This window comes from Haemaphysalis longicornis, unplaced genomic scaffold, assembly GCF_048455015.1.
Source record: "Haemaphysalis longicornis isolate Haplotype H1 unplaced genomic scaffold, Haemaphysalis longicornis Haplotype H1 scaffold_213, whole genome shotgun sequence".
Taxonomy (NCBI): domain Eukaryota; kingdom Metazoa; phylum Arthropoda; class Arachnida; order Ixodida; family Ixodidae; genus Haemaphysalis; species Haemaphysalis longicornis.
Genome location: NW_027526299.1, coordinates 17,499 through 33,809, shown reverse-complemented (window position 1 = coordinate 33,809; position 16,311 = coordinate 17,499). Strand labels below are relative to the sequence as shown.

The window sequence follows — 16,311 nt, the reverse complement described above, 5'->3', positions numbered from 1 at the left end:
CGTACGTTGCGCGTTTCGTTGCTCGTTGCTGGAATGACCTGCGCGTGGGCGATGTAGCTCGTGGGCGATGTAGCAGAGCAACATGTGTTCGCGATCTCGCCAGAAATGCACTCACCTTCGATGCGTCTCCGTAATCGTGGCGATTACCTGGGAAAGGTCCGGTGAGCACCCAATCACAATTTTGCATGCGTCGTCTCGTTCATGTGCGTGCCGTCGTGCATTCTGCCTGTGCCCGGATCACGTGCAGTCCAGGCACCGTGGAAAACGTGCGGCCGACTCTCGCCCGTTGTCTCAGAAAACTTTCTCGTTCATCACGCAGCCTTCTGCTCTCAAACAGCGCCGCTTGCAGGGTCCTCTGCCGTTTGTTGTCGGAGGCAGCCTGAAGTAGCGTTGGCACATTCGTTCGTTTGGAGAGATGGCGACGTTCTACGTTGTCCTCTAGAAGACGCAAGATGATGTCGTCCTTACGGCCAGAGCAGGGTAGCCCTCGTAATCGTAGTGCGCTCACGAACTGCTGTTTCTTCGTACAGCATAGGACGTAGCGTTCCGTTGAAGTCAGCACTGTGTCGACCACCGCTGGCGTGGAGTGCGTCGGTACCCCATGTCTGCGTGCTGCACTCTCGTAGTCGTGGTGCGGTCCGTCTAGGTTGTTCGTCCGTTCGTCCTCCCGTGGCCTTAAAGGGACACTGAAGTGAATTTGTCAAGCTCCCGTTTTTGCTTGCACTGCGTAGACTGGCTCGAATTAGCACACTTTTCATCGTTTATCCGGTTGACAAATCGGTAATTATTTCACAAAGCGCGAAAGAAGAAAAACTACCATGCGCGGTTTGCGGCGGCCGCACCAACTAAGGCTGTGACGTTGGGAGGAGGGGCGCCGTGATTGGACGATGCCCAAGGTTAGCAATCAAACAAGTTTCGGTTTCGGTTTCGGTTCTGTAAAACATAACGAATGGCGTTGTTGGATGGGCATTCTCAATATCTCAGTAATCATCGTACCGCGCTTCTGCATGTTGTCGGCTGTAAAATGCACAAGATAAGCCTCCCAGGACGGCTTGTAGTCTCAGCATTCACTAGCCGAGACCTACGCAGTGCATGAACGCCCTCCGCGTACCCGCAGACGCCCAAATGTCATGCGCTTTTCCCCCATATTTGGAGCTTGCCTCCCTCATGCCTGTATCGTAAAAAGCGTGTTCGCACCAGGCCAAGGGTCTGTTCATTCTGGCCTGTGCCCACTGCCTGCAAGCAGTCGGTGCTTATGGCAACAGCACGCCAACGAGAACTCGCTAGCGCGCCAGTGCCAGCCTGCGCGCGTTTTGTGAACTAGTTCGTGTAGCCATGAACGTTGCGGCCCCAAAAAAGGTGAACTCAATATAGAAAACATCGGCGGAAAACAAAAAAGTTAACTTACAAAAAAAAAAAAGCACGTACCCGCGGGGATTCGAACTCGTGACTGTCAAAACACTTGCGGTGACATACCTAGCACCCCAGACCACTGAGCCACCGAGCGGGATGCGAAAGCCTTGCTAATATAGGGTATATATTGTACAACCGGTTTACACTTTATTTAGTTTTGGCATTTCAAGCAGCTTAGGTGACTATTTGTTGTACTACGCTCGTGCAGTAAGCGTCGCCCGAGTTTCCACAGTAGCTCACGTCTAGCAATTGCATTTCGTAGACGTAAAAGCGTTCGCAGATGCGTAGTCGTGCTGCTGACCGCTGTGCTTGTTCGCCCAGCGCAAAAAAGTGCTTCCCGCACCTTAGTTTTACGCTGTACGGTAAAAATATCAGTTGATCTTATTTGCTTAGTACCTATATTAACTTCGCTGACTCTTCTCCCGCCTTCAAGAGGCCTTATATTTTCCTACTGGCGTACCAGTCAGCGAAGCGTCGCATGTGCGTTTGTGCAGCGCTTGTGTGAAGCGACCTTGGCTTGGAGCTAGATACAGTGTACAAACAAACCAAGTAAAGAAAGGCACATTCTTCCATTCACAAACGTGTCCTGGCTTCGTTTCAACTAAGCGAACAAATTGCGACCAAGCAATTTTTTTTAACCTCCTTGATTGCGACGACCCGCCGGCGGCCGGCGGACGAAACGCTGGGCCGACTGACTCTGTCGAAAGGCCCAGTAGCGCAGCCAATTGCCAGCTCATCCCCTCCTGACGTCACACGAAAACGCCACAGAAAATGGGCGAGCGTAAAGAGAGGTGGACAGCATTTTCGAATTAGTTTTTCTACGAAATAAAATCGCGTAAACGCGCCTAGAGTGGTCGAAACATGGCCTGGGGACTCCGGACTACAATTTGCGCTAGTAATCCCGCAATGTTTACATATCACTTCAGTGTCCCTTTAAATCATGATCCTGTCGACTGCAACATCTTAGCTAGGTCGTGGCTCGAATGAAAGGCTAAACAGAAAAAAATAAAATGTTTAACTAATTAGAAATACTGAGATTACATATACATCAGGACAGATAAGCCCGAGAAGAAAACGTCTTACACGGTGCATTGTCGTAGGGCTTCCCACTGCGCGAAGGCACGTACACGGGAGAGAGCGAAACGGGACGTACACACTCGCGTTTTGAATCGCGGGCTGAATCGCGGGGCAGTTGGCCAGTTGTAGAGAGGGCGCATTATGTACGTGAAGCTACTTAACGGCGACCCCAGTAGCTCCCATGTGTACAGCGGGGCGTGATATTACGTTGCAATAATGAATTATCTTTATGACGGACACAGACAGACAGACTGACAGGCCAACATTGTCGCGCTCAAGTGGCCAAAGAAAGACTATCGTCTTTAAAACCATCTGGAAAGAGACGCTGCCGCCGCTGTTCCGAATTCTGCGAACATTGCGCAACCGTACCCCTCGCAACCGCCGCCAGCCCGCAAAGTAAGAGATAAACAGAAAGACGAAAACCGGCTAGCGCGCGAAAAGCCAAAGAGGGAGGTCCCGCCTACAGGACGGGCGCTACGCGTCGTTGTGTCTATTTCCGTTAACAGCTAGGCCAAAACCCACACGGGTCTGATCTTACTAATTTTTCTATGCGTGTGTGTGCGGTTAACCAGAGCGCCCGACACAAATTTGCTGCACGTGGCGACGCGCCGACGGTGGGCCCGATTCGCGCCTCAGTCAGCCAGCCCGCGGCAGACGTGCCGGAACTGGCGGCACACGGTGCCGCCGAGTCTACTCTCCATTTCCCATCGAGACGGCCGCACCAAATCATGCTTGGGACGACCGGCCCGCAAAAGACACGAAGCGACGAGTAGACTCTGGAGACGGCGCCGCTGAGTCGCCTCCCCTTTCCCATTCGTGGCTCGGCTGACGCAATCACTTCGCCTGCATTCGCCGGATTCAAACTGCGGCCAGTGATAGTCCTGATTGGAAAGATTCGAACTGCACGCGGCTGCGGCGGAACCCCGGGGGTATAAAACCAGCCCTGAAGCAGCGGCTGTGCGGAGGCATTTCATCGGAGGCACTGAGTTGAGAAGTGCCTTTATTCGAGCCATGTAACGCTCTTGCTACCTTTGTATATATTGTATATGAATGCAGCTTAAAATCACCGTCGGCTCGACAACTTCATCGCTCTCCTCTGCGCCGCGTCGATGGCGGACTGAGCAGGGCAACGTCGCAACATCTATGCATCTGTATTGTTAACCTGTGGCTTTTGTATCTGCGCGCCCCTTATGTACACCCCCCTGTGGGGTCTTTAAGGAAATAAAGTGAAGTGAATCGAACAGTGGTGACTGAGCTAGAATGGCCCAGTCCCAACAGTGTGTGTGTGTGTGTTCGGGGGGGGGGGGGGGCGTGGAGAGGGTATCGGTCGCAGTCGAGGGCCGCAGGGCACCCAGTTGCTGCCGGTACTTCGCAGCCGTTACAGCAGCGTAGAACTGCTCTGCCGTGCTTTGTGTACTCGAGAATAAAGTTTGTAGACGCGTTTTTCGGAGGCGTGATAGCTTGCACTGACGTCACTGTATTGCCGTGTTGGTGGGTTGGTTGCACAGCGGAAATCTGCAGCTCTTATCTCGAGCAACGCAGATGAAGCTGACAGCGATCGATCGAAAAGTGCGGTGACGTCGTTATTTATGTGCAATCCACATGTTTTACGAGACGTTCCAAGATTCGAGCTTAAGCGACAATCCCGGCGTCTGGCGTTGGCGTTCATCAATTCAAAACAATTCCTTCACGAGGCCTCTCACAGTGCGAGCTTAAACTCGGCGATATAGTTGCTAGCGAGGGGTGGTCGCCCCGCCTGTAAACAGTAGTGAAGGTAGGGGAATAGCAACCACCGAAATTCACCATCATCGTCAGCGCCCTCATTACATGGTGGCATAAACGAGAAGCGGCGAATCGGGTTGCCACTCGAAAGTAAAGCCATTCGAAAGCAAAACGCTCCTCCAGCGGCAAGATGACAGAGCTCTTCGACAAAATATGCGAGGCTAAACAAGGCGCCGCAACCGTTGAACTGGATATTATGACGTCCGATTCACAACTCACAAACGTGCTTAGGTGTACTCGGATATTTTATTTCCATTGCTGGGGCAAATTCTACCGCCGCGCCTGCACGCCGTAGTGCACGGTGGGGCTATATGCTCACTTGGAAATGGCACTACACGAGACCATATTACTAGCGAACCTGAGCGAAATGTTTCAAAACGGGAACCTAATAAAACCATATGGGCGCACGTACATCAGCCAAACTGTCGCTTGAATACGCACAGCGAACGTTACAAACCACGCAGTCGGTTTGACGCGAGTTACGTAAATTAACTGCGACTGTTGAAATGAGCGGTTCGGCTCACGAAACGACTACACAGCGTAACATGCGTCTACGGAAACTTCTGAAGACCGAAAAAGAGGGACTTCAGTACGCCTAGTTCGTGCGTTGTCCGCAGCCTCCACCGTCTCTCCCCTAAAACAATTGGAAAGGAGCAAGCGCAATGAAGTCGCCACGCGGTCACAGGCCACGTCAACAAAAATAACTGCGGCAGTCAACAAGTCCCATCAGAGAAGAGCAACTGCGGCCGCGTTTCCCGCCGGGCCCTCATCCCCTCCTTTTTCCCTCTTCACCGTGACCCCTTTGCGAGCGACCGCCGAAAAACGCTTACAGCGCCAAACAGGGACCGGGAAAGGAGGGAGGTGCAGTTTTCGTTGTCTAATTTTACCATCCTTGACAGTTATATTGCACAGCGGCACCGCTAAATGTTTGCGACTCGTACACGCGCGTCCAGACTCGAGCTCGTGTACTGTACTCAGGAGTGCATATACTCATGAATACACAGTACTCATGAGTACACAGTACTCATGAGTATACAGTACTCATGAGTACTGTATACTCATGAGTACTGTGTACTCATGAGTACTGTGTACTCATGAGTACTCATACTCATGAGTACTCATACTCATGAGTACTCATACTCATGAATACTGTACTCATGAGTACTCATACTCATGAGTAGTGTACTCATGAGTACTGTACTCACGAGTAGTGGACTTACCCCTGTACTCACTCGTCATCGTACTCACTGTTTTTTTCTGGGTGTGTGATCACTCACCATCGAACTCACTCGTGAGTTTGAGTACAAATGAGTACAAATGAGTGTACTCACGAGTGAGTACGCCGACCTATGCTTATAGGTTCATTTGTTCTTCACATAGCCTGTCAGATAGGAGCAACCAGTTTTTTCATGGCTTCACCCCGTTGGCATTGGCAGTGACATTGCGACAATTGCGTGAATATTTATACGCGCTCCCTTCATCAAAATTTTCCAGGCCAATCCTAAGCCTTTTTTGCCGAACATAATTCAAAGCTTTAGCTTTGAAGCTTTAGCTTTAGCTTTAACATAAGCTTTAGCTTTACGCGTGACAAAAATATTTTGACAGTAAGAAAAAAAAAGTAGTTTTCCCTAGCTTTCCTAAAACGTTTCAGCCTAGCTCGGGACGTAAGCTTGTACATTGAATCTGACTTTCTTGCGCCTTCGCACTTTCGGCTTGGGCTAGAAAATTTTGAAAAAGACTGTACATGTCTTCAGAATAAAATTTGTTGGAAGTTAGCACTCCGTGGAGTCCCTTCGCTCCTATGTACGCGTTTGTGTGCGGTATAAACTTACAAGATTACTGCATTCACTTGCCCTAAGCACCCGTACTGCTGAACTTCATTTTACTCTTTCAGCTGGGTATTGTTTGCTTTATGAAAACATTGGTTTTCGTACCACCAGCACTAGCGGTGCTGCCAGAATAATTAAACTAAAGCGCGTGAATTTTTCAATGAATCGTAAATTGCCAGAAATATACTGTCATGCAATAAGAATGCAACTCCATGGGGTGGACACGCGGGCTGAAATGAATCTCTGGCTGTTTTCGGTTACCCTCGGTTGTTTATGGCGGGATTCCTTGTGCCTTTCTCCCACCCCGGTGATAGTTCAGAGACCGCTCTGGCTTCAGGCCGTGATGTGCTTCTTTTTCTTGGTTTGCCGACAGCCTTCTCGATGCCGAGGTCGTCACAAATAAAGCCTCAATCTCAGCATGCGCGCCCACGTACACACCCACACACCCCCTTCCTTCCGCTTTGCTCTATTATTGGTTTCAGAGCATTGCAGAATGGCGTAGACGCGAAGAACGCACGTTTCACCGCTCCCTTCGGTTTCTTCTTTTTCGGCCGGAAGTGCTTCCTGGAAGAGCGGTTGATTAGTCTGAAAGGGGCTCTTTGGAACTATTAAAGGTCACGGGGCCATCTATTCTGCGCAAGGTACTGAGGAAGGCACCGATAGGAGCAATAATATTTGGGCGATGATACTTCGGCTGTCTCGACGTCAGCTTGCCATTCAGGAAGAACCCAAAAAATAGTATTAAGATGCTTGTAGAGCATCCTGAGCGGCAGCAGGCTACGTATCAGGTACCAGGGCACCGGCGTGCGAATAGAATAAAAGGCATTGTCTGGAGCACAAATCCCTGTGCAGCACCGAAAAACCCTGTCGACAATCAACCCGACTCGCCCCGCCACAATACAAAGTGTTCCCGCACTTCTTGCTATACACATACACATGTCACTCGCAAACGCGCAATATTTGGTAATGATCAGAACTACGATAGGGTCATGTCGTCTTCGATGCGGCAGCAAAGCTGAACAATATGCCCACCCTAACACACCGTTTCTGCTTTATCGATAACTGTATTTCTTCTACAACGAAGCGACGCATTGCTTAAGAAATCTAAGGTTTGACGAAAACTCGTCTGGTCGGGTGAAAGATACATAGTCTTTTTAGCCTTTAGCCGAAACGTCTTCTTAGCCTTTTTAACAAAACCTTTGGTCGGCGATAACCAGTTTCTTCGACGCATTGCTAACGTTGAAATTTTAAAAGATAGCATTTGCTCTGGTCGATAATTCTATGAGGAAATCTGGGTTTTATTATGTTAACTTAAAGCCTGGATATCTCATGTATAGGTATTTTTGAAAAAAAAAAATGTTTCCTTTGCTGTTCTCTTTAGAAGTTGCTTTAAAGCGAACGCTTTCTTAATGGGACCGATGTCGTTTTGTCAATACGCTAATGCAACATCCTCATAGACCTGTTGGTCGACCGAAAAGCTCTGGTAAGGCATCTGGACGCACGGAGCGTGGGTGAAACCGGGCTTTCAATATGTCAAAACGGTCACTTGAAAATCGCGGGAAAGGAACGGTTCCAGGTATGACAATACACGCATCGATCATGAAGAACGAGTATGATAGGACAGCTGTATCTCATAAGCCACGCATCGTTATGCATTTAGATCGTAGTGTGGGTTCGATCTTCGTTTGCTATTCGGGTCGTTGGAGGATTGACGATCGCTTGTATGCATTTCAGCGAAAGTTAGACGAAGTTTCAGCGAAGGTTTTGATGCGCGTTTGACGCAGATGTGAAAAAAATCGGCCGCGTATCTGCTCCTTTCGTTGCAAATGTCGTTAAAAGACGATAGTCTTTATCGCCTCCCTTCGCTTTCCCGCTCACCTCTAATGTTGTTCCTGTTGCGTCGCGCTCCTCCCAAGGTAAAGACGCCAAAGGTTTGCTTAAATCATTTTAAATTTCCCGCGTCCCACTGCTCCAAACCGGGTGTCTCGATGCCAACGCTGCCGTACGGCCAACGTTTCGTACGGCGAAGAGGCGTGTGAATTGAGGCGCCCTACTTCAACGTTTATAGAACCGAGTTTCCCTAGTCCACGTGCGTTCTAAGCAGAACGTGGAACCTATCTAGTGGGACCTTTCGCAACTCTTGCCACTTGATTTCTTCAAATGCCGCCAGAAACTATATGGCGCGGGCAACAGCAGGCGACGGCGGAGTGATATTTTTTTCTTCAGTGGATGAAGTATTTAATCTCGCCAAAATCAAACATGTACGATTTTTTATAAAGGAACGCTGCAAATATCACTTATGTATTAATTTGTTTTCTTATAATGCTTAATGTCTTGTTGTTTTTCAACAATATTGACAAGTATGAACATTACACCGGACTTAGACGGGCACATTTAGCTGTGACTATATAAGACGTTGTGCAGGCATTGTTTTACTTTGGCCGGTTGGCTGAATCGAGTCACAGACAGACAGACGGACAGACAGACATACAGACAGACCTCAATTTCTTGGTTTAAATAGCCCAGGAAAGACTATCGTCTTTAAAAGCTTTCGCGCTTCACCCGGCTTTCTTTAGGATCCTATGGTAAAGGTTTTCTTTCAATGCGTCTTGGAAGTCCTTGAGCTTTATATTAGCAGAAACGGTTACCACATACGCACAGATCACGTGGTGCTAACAACTTGCAATTGGTTAACTCGCTTCCTCTTAGATCACGTTACCATGGAATCGCCAATCGCGCCTGACCGTGCGCGACCAGTCACGAAGCTATCTCTTACGACCTGCCTATGCGAGCGTTCGCTCAATGCTAAGGCAGTGGTATTCTCGCAGAAAATGTGCGGCCGCTGGTGTGCGTGTTGTCCGACCGGATCGACGTCGACCGCAACGTGTCCAAGCTGTTCTGCACGCACATAGTGCTGTCCCTCCGTCGTTTTGGCAAGTCGAACGGCCTCGACGCCATCAGCAAGGGTGAGTGATATATATGTATACGCCACACGAGCACCTACATCGCGCACATGTGCACACAGTTTCGACATTCCTCATAAATATGCCTGCCGTACAGAAAGCTACTACTGTACGTAAGTGAGCTAGACGACGTCCTAAACAATTACGTGGTACGCCCTTCGGAGGATCTCTTTACGCGGCTGAGTTTCAGCTTGGGCAAGAAAACAAGATGGCACGATGACTGCCCGCATTTCGATGTCGCGTTTATGCTGGAAAGAGAATCTCGGTTGGTGGCGCTGAGTAAATACATCGCGATTTTTAAAGCTTTTCGTGTTTTGTCTTAAGCTTTTGGCTCTTTTCCTGATACAGCCGAATAATAAAAACGCCCGCCTGTCGATATTTACGGGCACATTATACGATTATTGCAAAATTGGAAAACGGCCGATTCTTTACATTAAGCTTTTCGGACGACCTGTAGTGACGACAAGGACGTCGATTAAAATAATGCCCCCAGGCGGCGTGCAGATAGTCCATGGGACCGCATGGTAAAATCTTGAAACATCACAACACCTCAATTTCTTTAAGCTTGCATTTCCTTCCGTTATTTCCTGAAACGTTATAAAGCTAACATAATAAAATTCCGGTGCCACTCCAGACGTACGTACTATTTGAGTTTCTGTATCCATTTGCTTTTTACTACCGCCCCTACTTTTTCAGTGTATTATGTTTCCAATTGCGCTACGAATTTCGTCTCGGAACTGCCTGTGTACCGCGTAGCCCTTACCATGTTCAAGGAACACAACTGTGTGACCCTTTACGTCCCAAGCCGCTAGGGCAACAGAAATTCAAGGTTCGTACAGGAAGCTAAGACGACGCCTCCTCGCCTTCCAAGCTCTGCAGTGGTGGTGGGGAACATCTGATTAGCGCAAAAGGGGAAGAAGAAGGGGGGAGCCTCCTTAGACCAGCACGCTCTGTGACCACACTGACTCGAGATCCCGACAGATCTGGGCCTGTAAAGCGATACAGCACGTCACTAGTCGTTCAGCTTGCGCGTCTGAGTGAATGGCAAAACACACGTGCGAAGCTCGTCTGCGGTCTCCCTCGGCGCAGAGTACGTGGCGCAGCTGCGCGACTCGGCGGCGTCCGGCGTGCGCGTGCTGGTGGCGCCGCACGAGAGCGCGCTCGAGGCCCGCCACGACGGCGACGCCATGCGGCTCGCCGAGGCCACCGCCGTGCAGCTCAAGGGCAAGCAGCTCGACGGACTGGCCTTCCTCCACGTGGCACGCACCAGCGCTGCTCTCGCCGACCTGGCGCCCACGCTCGAGGTGAGGGAAGGGACTAGGGGTTGAAGTGCGGAGCTCTTTAAGCGCCCGGCTTGTCGCCGTAGCTCGTCCGACGTCATGCACCCAAGCGGAGGCTTCGTAAAAAAAAACCACTTCCGCTGGTCGGGATTGAACCTGTGTCCGTCGCGTTACGAAGCCGGTGTCAATCTCGTTTCGCCACTGAGACTTGTTTTTCTTTAATGCTAGTCTTCGACACAACACAGAAACACAAAACAAACTTATTTACATGAGAAACTCGAGCGACAAGCCACCAACCTATGAAGGCTGATGTCTCTCTAAAATTCCCTAAGCATAGTCAAGGGTTCTATTCTTGACAGCCACTCAGGAGCGCATGCCTTGCGCTTCTGCCCTTCTACACGCACACTCCTCATAGGGAACGTGTTGGGGGTGATCTTTGCGCTGTGCCGTTACCACGGACATTGCCGTTGCTAGGCCGCAACAAAGTACACATTAATATGAAACAAGATAAAGCATGAATTAACGCTTCATTACCGCACATTAATGATAACTCAATCCAGTGGTTCTCCATGGGTCCTTTCAGGGGCTGCGGGGCTCTTTCTTGACTACTTTCGCTATCAACGTCAGGATAGTACTGAAAGTAGTCAATTGAGAGCACCACAGTCACTGTTGGCGGGTTTCCCACTTCCCGACAGCTTTCGCGTTAAGGGGAACTGCTTTAATTTTTACAGCGAAGCTGTCTATGGTTAGGGTCCAGCAGATCGTGTAGACGACAGACCGAGCGTATACCAACAATATATAGCGTATAAAAAAGTTTATAACAAAATAACAGAAACATCCTACGGCATCAATATTTTGACATCAGGCGGCTTGCATTTCCCCTGGAAAGGTCACTTAGCAGCATTGCAGCATTGTTCAGAGGTGAAGCCGACTTTAAGGGGATCGCTGTAAGCTTGCTTTTTGTAAGCTGTCTTTCTGAGGTTGTGTGCTGCACACTGAAGAATAGTCATCTACGGCGAGAGTCTGGTTAGAGTCCAATTTTATTATTCTGTTCACATCGGGTGCCTATTTCCCGAGCTCTGCATACCCCTCGCCACGCGCGGCGTCTATCTCCCCCGTGACATTGGGCAATGCCATGCGTTCTTCGGCGGATGGACGTTACCGCTGTGCCTCATCACCTCAGCCGGATGTTACTTGGCGCGGCGCAAGTAGTGCGTCATTAAGAATATTTTGAACATGGCACTAGCCGTGTAGGTGATTTTTTGGACTTAATATGCTCATTAACGACTGCAGCGACGTCAAACAAACTACGTGAGAAAAGGCAGACGATATCACGCATTCCTAGCAATGTCCTTTCAAAACGCGAACGCCCGTTTGCATCCGGGTCCGTTTCTTAGGGGGAGTGATACCGTATATGAGCTATTGCCGTTTTTAACCTGTTCACAAGTATAGCACCGTCATTGGCTCTACCCACCAATCGTGTTTGTTCTTTGTGACTCAGAGGTAGCACCACTGACATCATTCAGGAAAGCGAATCGCCAGTATAGTTGAACCCCAACTAAAAAATCCCACTAGAGCGCCAGCTTCGCTACACTACTCTCTTCACGAGCTGGAAGGCAGGGAACAACACTTCTGAACACCGATTATAAGAAAAAGAACAATTTTTATATAAAGGATACCGCATCTGCGTCTTGCCCTGATTATTACTGTATTTCGGATCTGGCTGTTCAAATCTCCTCCGGACAATTGTGGCCTGTCTTGTTCTCGCAGGTCTTGCACGAGACGTACAAGACCGCCAGCCTGTGCCTCGGCTTAAGTATCCAAATTCTCGATCCTACTACTCCAACCAACGATGTCAGCAGATCCCTCTCCATCGTGGCAAAGTAAGAATCGAAAGGTCGAGAACTGGGTTAGTTGGTATACATGCACTATGACGGAACAGCGCGGACTTAATGGGACGAGGGAACACACCACAAGCGCTCGTTGTGTGTTCTTCTCTCGTCCCGTTTATTTTGCACTATTCAATCAAAGAGAGTGAGATTGTGTGCTTATCGTTCATTGCTGCCTGCAAATTAGCGTTGTCGGTAAATTAGCGCCTGAAGATATTATGCGCCTGAAGAACTTAAGCGTGGAAGATATTCTGAAACACTCAAATAGTGCCTGCAGCGCACCACTTTGAGCGATGCGATTGCTGTCGTTCATAAACAACGCATCATAAGCATGCTTGAACGTCGCTCGAGTGAACGTGATTGCAGTGCTTGATTGACGGCAGCCTGCTATCTTAGATGTTTAACCTGCCTCATTCGGCACAAGACTAGGACAGCAGGATGGGCACTTCCCATGTGATTCGGGACGTTTATAACACTTGCTGATAGGCGCCTTCGCGCAACTAAACCAACCTAAAAGACATTAAACTAACCTTACTTACGAATAGAAAGCGTCGAATTGACGACAAGGGTAGTCTGGTTTTTTAGAAAAAAAACGCCGAATTTATACCATATACAAATGTTACAGCGATCGAACCCAGCATGAAAGCTGCTACGCTACCCACTAAGCCACACAAGGTCGAACGGCAAGCTCATTTTAGCACGTGATCAAGATGGTTGCGGCAGTCTTCATAGCTAACGCGTAAACCGCACACGGCGTAAGAAGTGCCCGGCGTGCATTGAATACGTAAGGGAATGTCGCGCCTACGTCCGCCCCACGCCGGGGCAAATTTTTAGGCCTGGTCCATTACTGCAAGTGTAACATAAGACAAGTCTGTGATCTCTACTCCAACCCTTCATTAGAACAGCTTATAAACATAATGTCTACAACGTGTACCAACCTGAACCAACCTCGTACATTTCCTCGAAGGAGAAAACTATTATTGTGCATGGGTTTTTCTCAATGGAGCGCGGTAATACAAAGAGGGGCGTTGGAGAAACAACTGTAAAGCATTCAATTTTGGTTTCTGTGTCTCAAATAACTCCCAAGATCCAAGTCCGTGGGATGATGGCTGCTCGACCCAACGGCATACACTTTTTGAAGCTGAAAGCTGTGCAAGAGGCTTTTCTGTATGATTTTTTCCTTAATGGAGTACGGTATTACGAAGAGAAGCGTATGAGAGGCATTAGTAAGCAGCGCATATTGCTCTATGTGTCTCCACTAACTCCCTGGGGCATAACTAAACTCGTGGGATGTTGGCGGCGCATTAAAAATGTTCTGTGTAACATCTTGCTGAATGTAGCCCGCCCGGATACTCTCGCTCCCGTGGGCACTTCTCGGCGCGACGTCATACAGTAATCCTCGACACCCTTACCCAGGCACGTGGATCTCTTGGTGGTGAACTCGCACTACCCCGGCCGTCTCGGTCCCTGCCGGGCTGTGCCGCTGGCATCTGCGGTGCAGCCGACGCGCTCTTGCCTTCCTACGGTTGCGGCGGTAAGCGCCCGTTACGGGTAAAGGGGAGTAAACACTCGATACAGTAGACTCCCGTTAATACAAAGTCCACGGGGACCGCAAAATACTTTGAAGTAACAGAACTTCCCATTGAACAGAAAGCACAATGGCAGCATTGCCATTAGTCCGCAAGACTTCACCCTTCTTGATTTTGCTCAGAATCTCGACTTTCGCAGCAGTTCAAGCGTGTTACCCGAGTTGTCCTGATAGTTAAGACTTATCACCAAATTTGAAGCTGGAAGATTCCACCACACAAAGTGCTCACACGGAGCTGTGCGCAACAAAGAAGGTTGAGGACCTTTAAACAGAGATGCGTACGCTGACGCGAGTATCAGCTCACGCGCTGCCTCAATAGAGATGGCGCCAACATAGTGCAGAGCACGGAGGGGTTCTCACGCTTACAAATTAACAATTTTATCGAGATATGACGGTCACCTCGATGCTTTTAAGTGCGAATGCACTTTATAGGCGACCCCAAACCATCCACCGCCGGCGGCGTCGGCGTCCGCAGTGCTCCTCTATAAAGAAACAGCATCCGGCGCCAGGTTTCGATCCGCGGACTTTGCGGGCCGCAGCCCGACGCTCTACCGAATAAGCCACGGACTCGACGCTGATATCGGTGTCAGTAACGCGCCTTATATCTTTAACGCATTCAAACTACGTCGTCAGCGGCGTGCGTTGGCGACTCAGCGGCGTTATAGCGGCTTGATAACTGCGTGGTGTACACGTGATACTACAAACCCGATGGAAGAGATGGAAGAGAAGGCGGCGAGGCGGTGGGCTGCGGGGGCCGAGCGCAAGCGCCGCAAGCGGGCCGACAACCGTGCATTCGCACTTTCACATTCTCCCCCTCGGGGAAATGCGGGGGAATTTTTTTATTCGAAATAACTTCCGATTTAGCGATACATTGGGTTTTGACTTCGAATTGTCGAGCGATTTTTCTGCTGAATTGCATGTAAAATTGTCAGGACCAGAATATCAATTGCAATTACCCGAAAATTCCAATTAGGCGACTTCGAATATCGAGAGTCGATTGTATAACGAAATCGCTTCGTTCAAAATCCCGTTTACTCGAAGGGTTTCGAAATGTATTGAGTGAATCTTTGGAATCCAGTTTTCTGTCCCCCGGAACATTTTTTATAACGATGGCTTACTGCAGTGGAAATAATCGATTTCAACTTACTTTAAAAAGCCTATTATCTCAGCGCATCCAGAATAAAGAAAATTTTCGTGATGATTTGACGCATCGTACGCGTATCTCCTCGGCATGTACAAAGCAGAATTCCATGGCTCAAATCTATATTACTTTTTCTTTGTCAAAATCCATGCCTTCATCTTGACATGTAGCAGTGGTGCCTTCACCAGTCGAAGTTGGCTCAATATGCATCGGGTATCGTGCATGGCGCATCTTATTTATTTGTACTTCTCACAATTTACAAAATCTCGATTTTCTTGATCTATCGCGGAACCTCAGTGGCTTAACCGAGGTTGCAAATTCGGTTCCCGGCTGCAACATCCGTGTTCCTGATGGAGCAGTATAACAAAAACTCTCGCGTGTCTATATCTACCCCCCCCTCCCCATAAACATACCAACGTGTGGCAAATTAATCCGTATATAAAATATCCATTAAAAGTTCTATTTCAGCACAAACTTTCTAATATTTTGCAGCCCAGATAAAACACCCCGTTATCTAGGATATTTCGTCTTGGGTTCGGTGACTTGCAACTAAATACTTATTATTTCTAACCGTCTTGTGGACGCCTGCTAGTCCTTGTTTGCTGGACGACACGGTTTCCATGCATCCTCGTCAGGTTCAGTTCAGATAGAAACACGCCAGTCATGAGTTCTGCGCCCGATGCCCCGGTACCCAGCCTAGGCATCCTTGGGTCAAACTAGTAAGTGATCGGACTCACTGGGTCTCTATCGCAGGACACAGCATTGCGGTGGTTGAAGGACGTGACGGAGAAGGGCATCAGCCTTGCCTGTCTCTCCGTGGACTTGCGTGCGCTTCGCTTCACCACCTACGGCCAGACCGCACCTTTCGGCTCCTGCCACCAAGAGTTGGCAGTGGACTTTCCCAGTGTACGTAACACAGACGCACACTCTTTAATCGTGTTATACGAGCCTGTTATCTCGCGAAACCAGTGCTCATCGTTAACACGGCTCGCAGCTCGCTGAAAGTCCATCTGACGTTAAAAATAGCATTATAAGTCTACCGTTTATAATATACAAGATATACTCTGTAAGAGGTTCGACTAGGGCCTAGGGAGTGCGTGTAGCAGAAGAACCGGCATACAGAGAGGGAGAGAGAGAACAGAGAGAAGTGGTTAGATTTTAAAGGAAACGGCAATACAAAGGGACTGGGGATATTATCGAACCCTTCAGGGGAGTTCTGCTTTTAACCCAGTCCGGCGGTGGGAACATGGTGGAGGGGAATGGGATAGGGCAGTGACAATAAAGAAAGGATACATTGAAAAGAGGGCAGGGGCCACCGTATTGCTTTGGATCACCGCGCACAAAAACAC

General features: G+C 49.1%; 1 protein-coding gene across 1 annotated transcript in view; it reads left to right on the top strand.

Annotated features, from left to right (window-relative positions):
- Positions 1-16,311, top strand: part of LOC144172455 (uncharacterized) — a gene marked incomplete at its 3' end in the record, with an annotated part of 50,712 nt that overhangs the window by 17,544 nt on the left and 16,857 nt on the right. Inside the window, exons 5-9 of the mRNA XM_077701157.1 lie at positions 8,930-9,067; positions 10,154-10,368; positions 12,115-12,227; positions 13,650-13,767; positions 15,716-15,868. Coding sequence (XP_077557283.1) covers positions 8,930-9,067; positions 10,154-10,368; positions 12,115-12,227; positions 13,650-13,767; positions 15,716-15,868 — 737 coding nt within the window. The remainder of the gene's footprint in view (positions 1-8,929; positions 9,068-10,153; positions 10,369-12,114; positions 12,228-13,649; positions 13,768-15,715; positions 15,869-16,311) is intronic.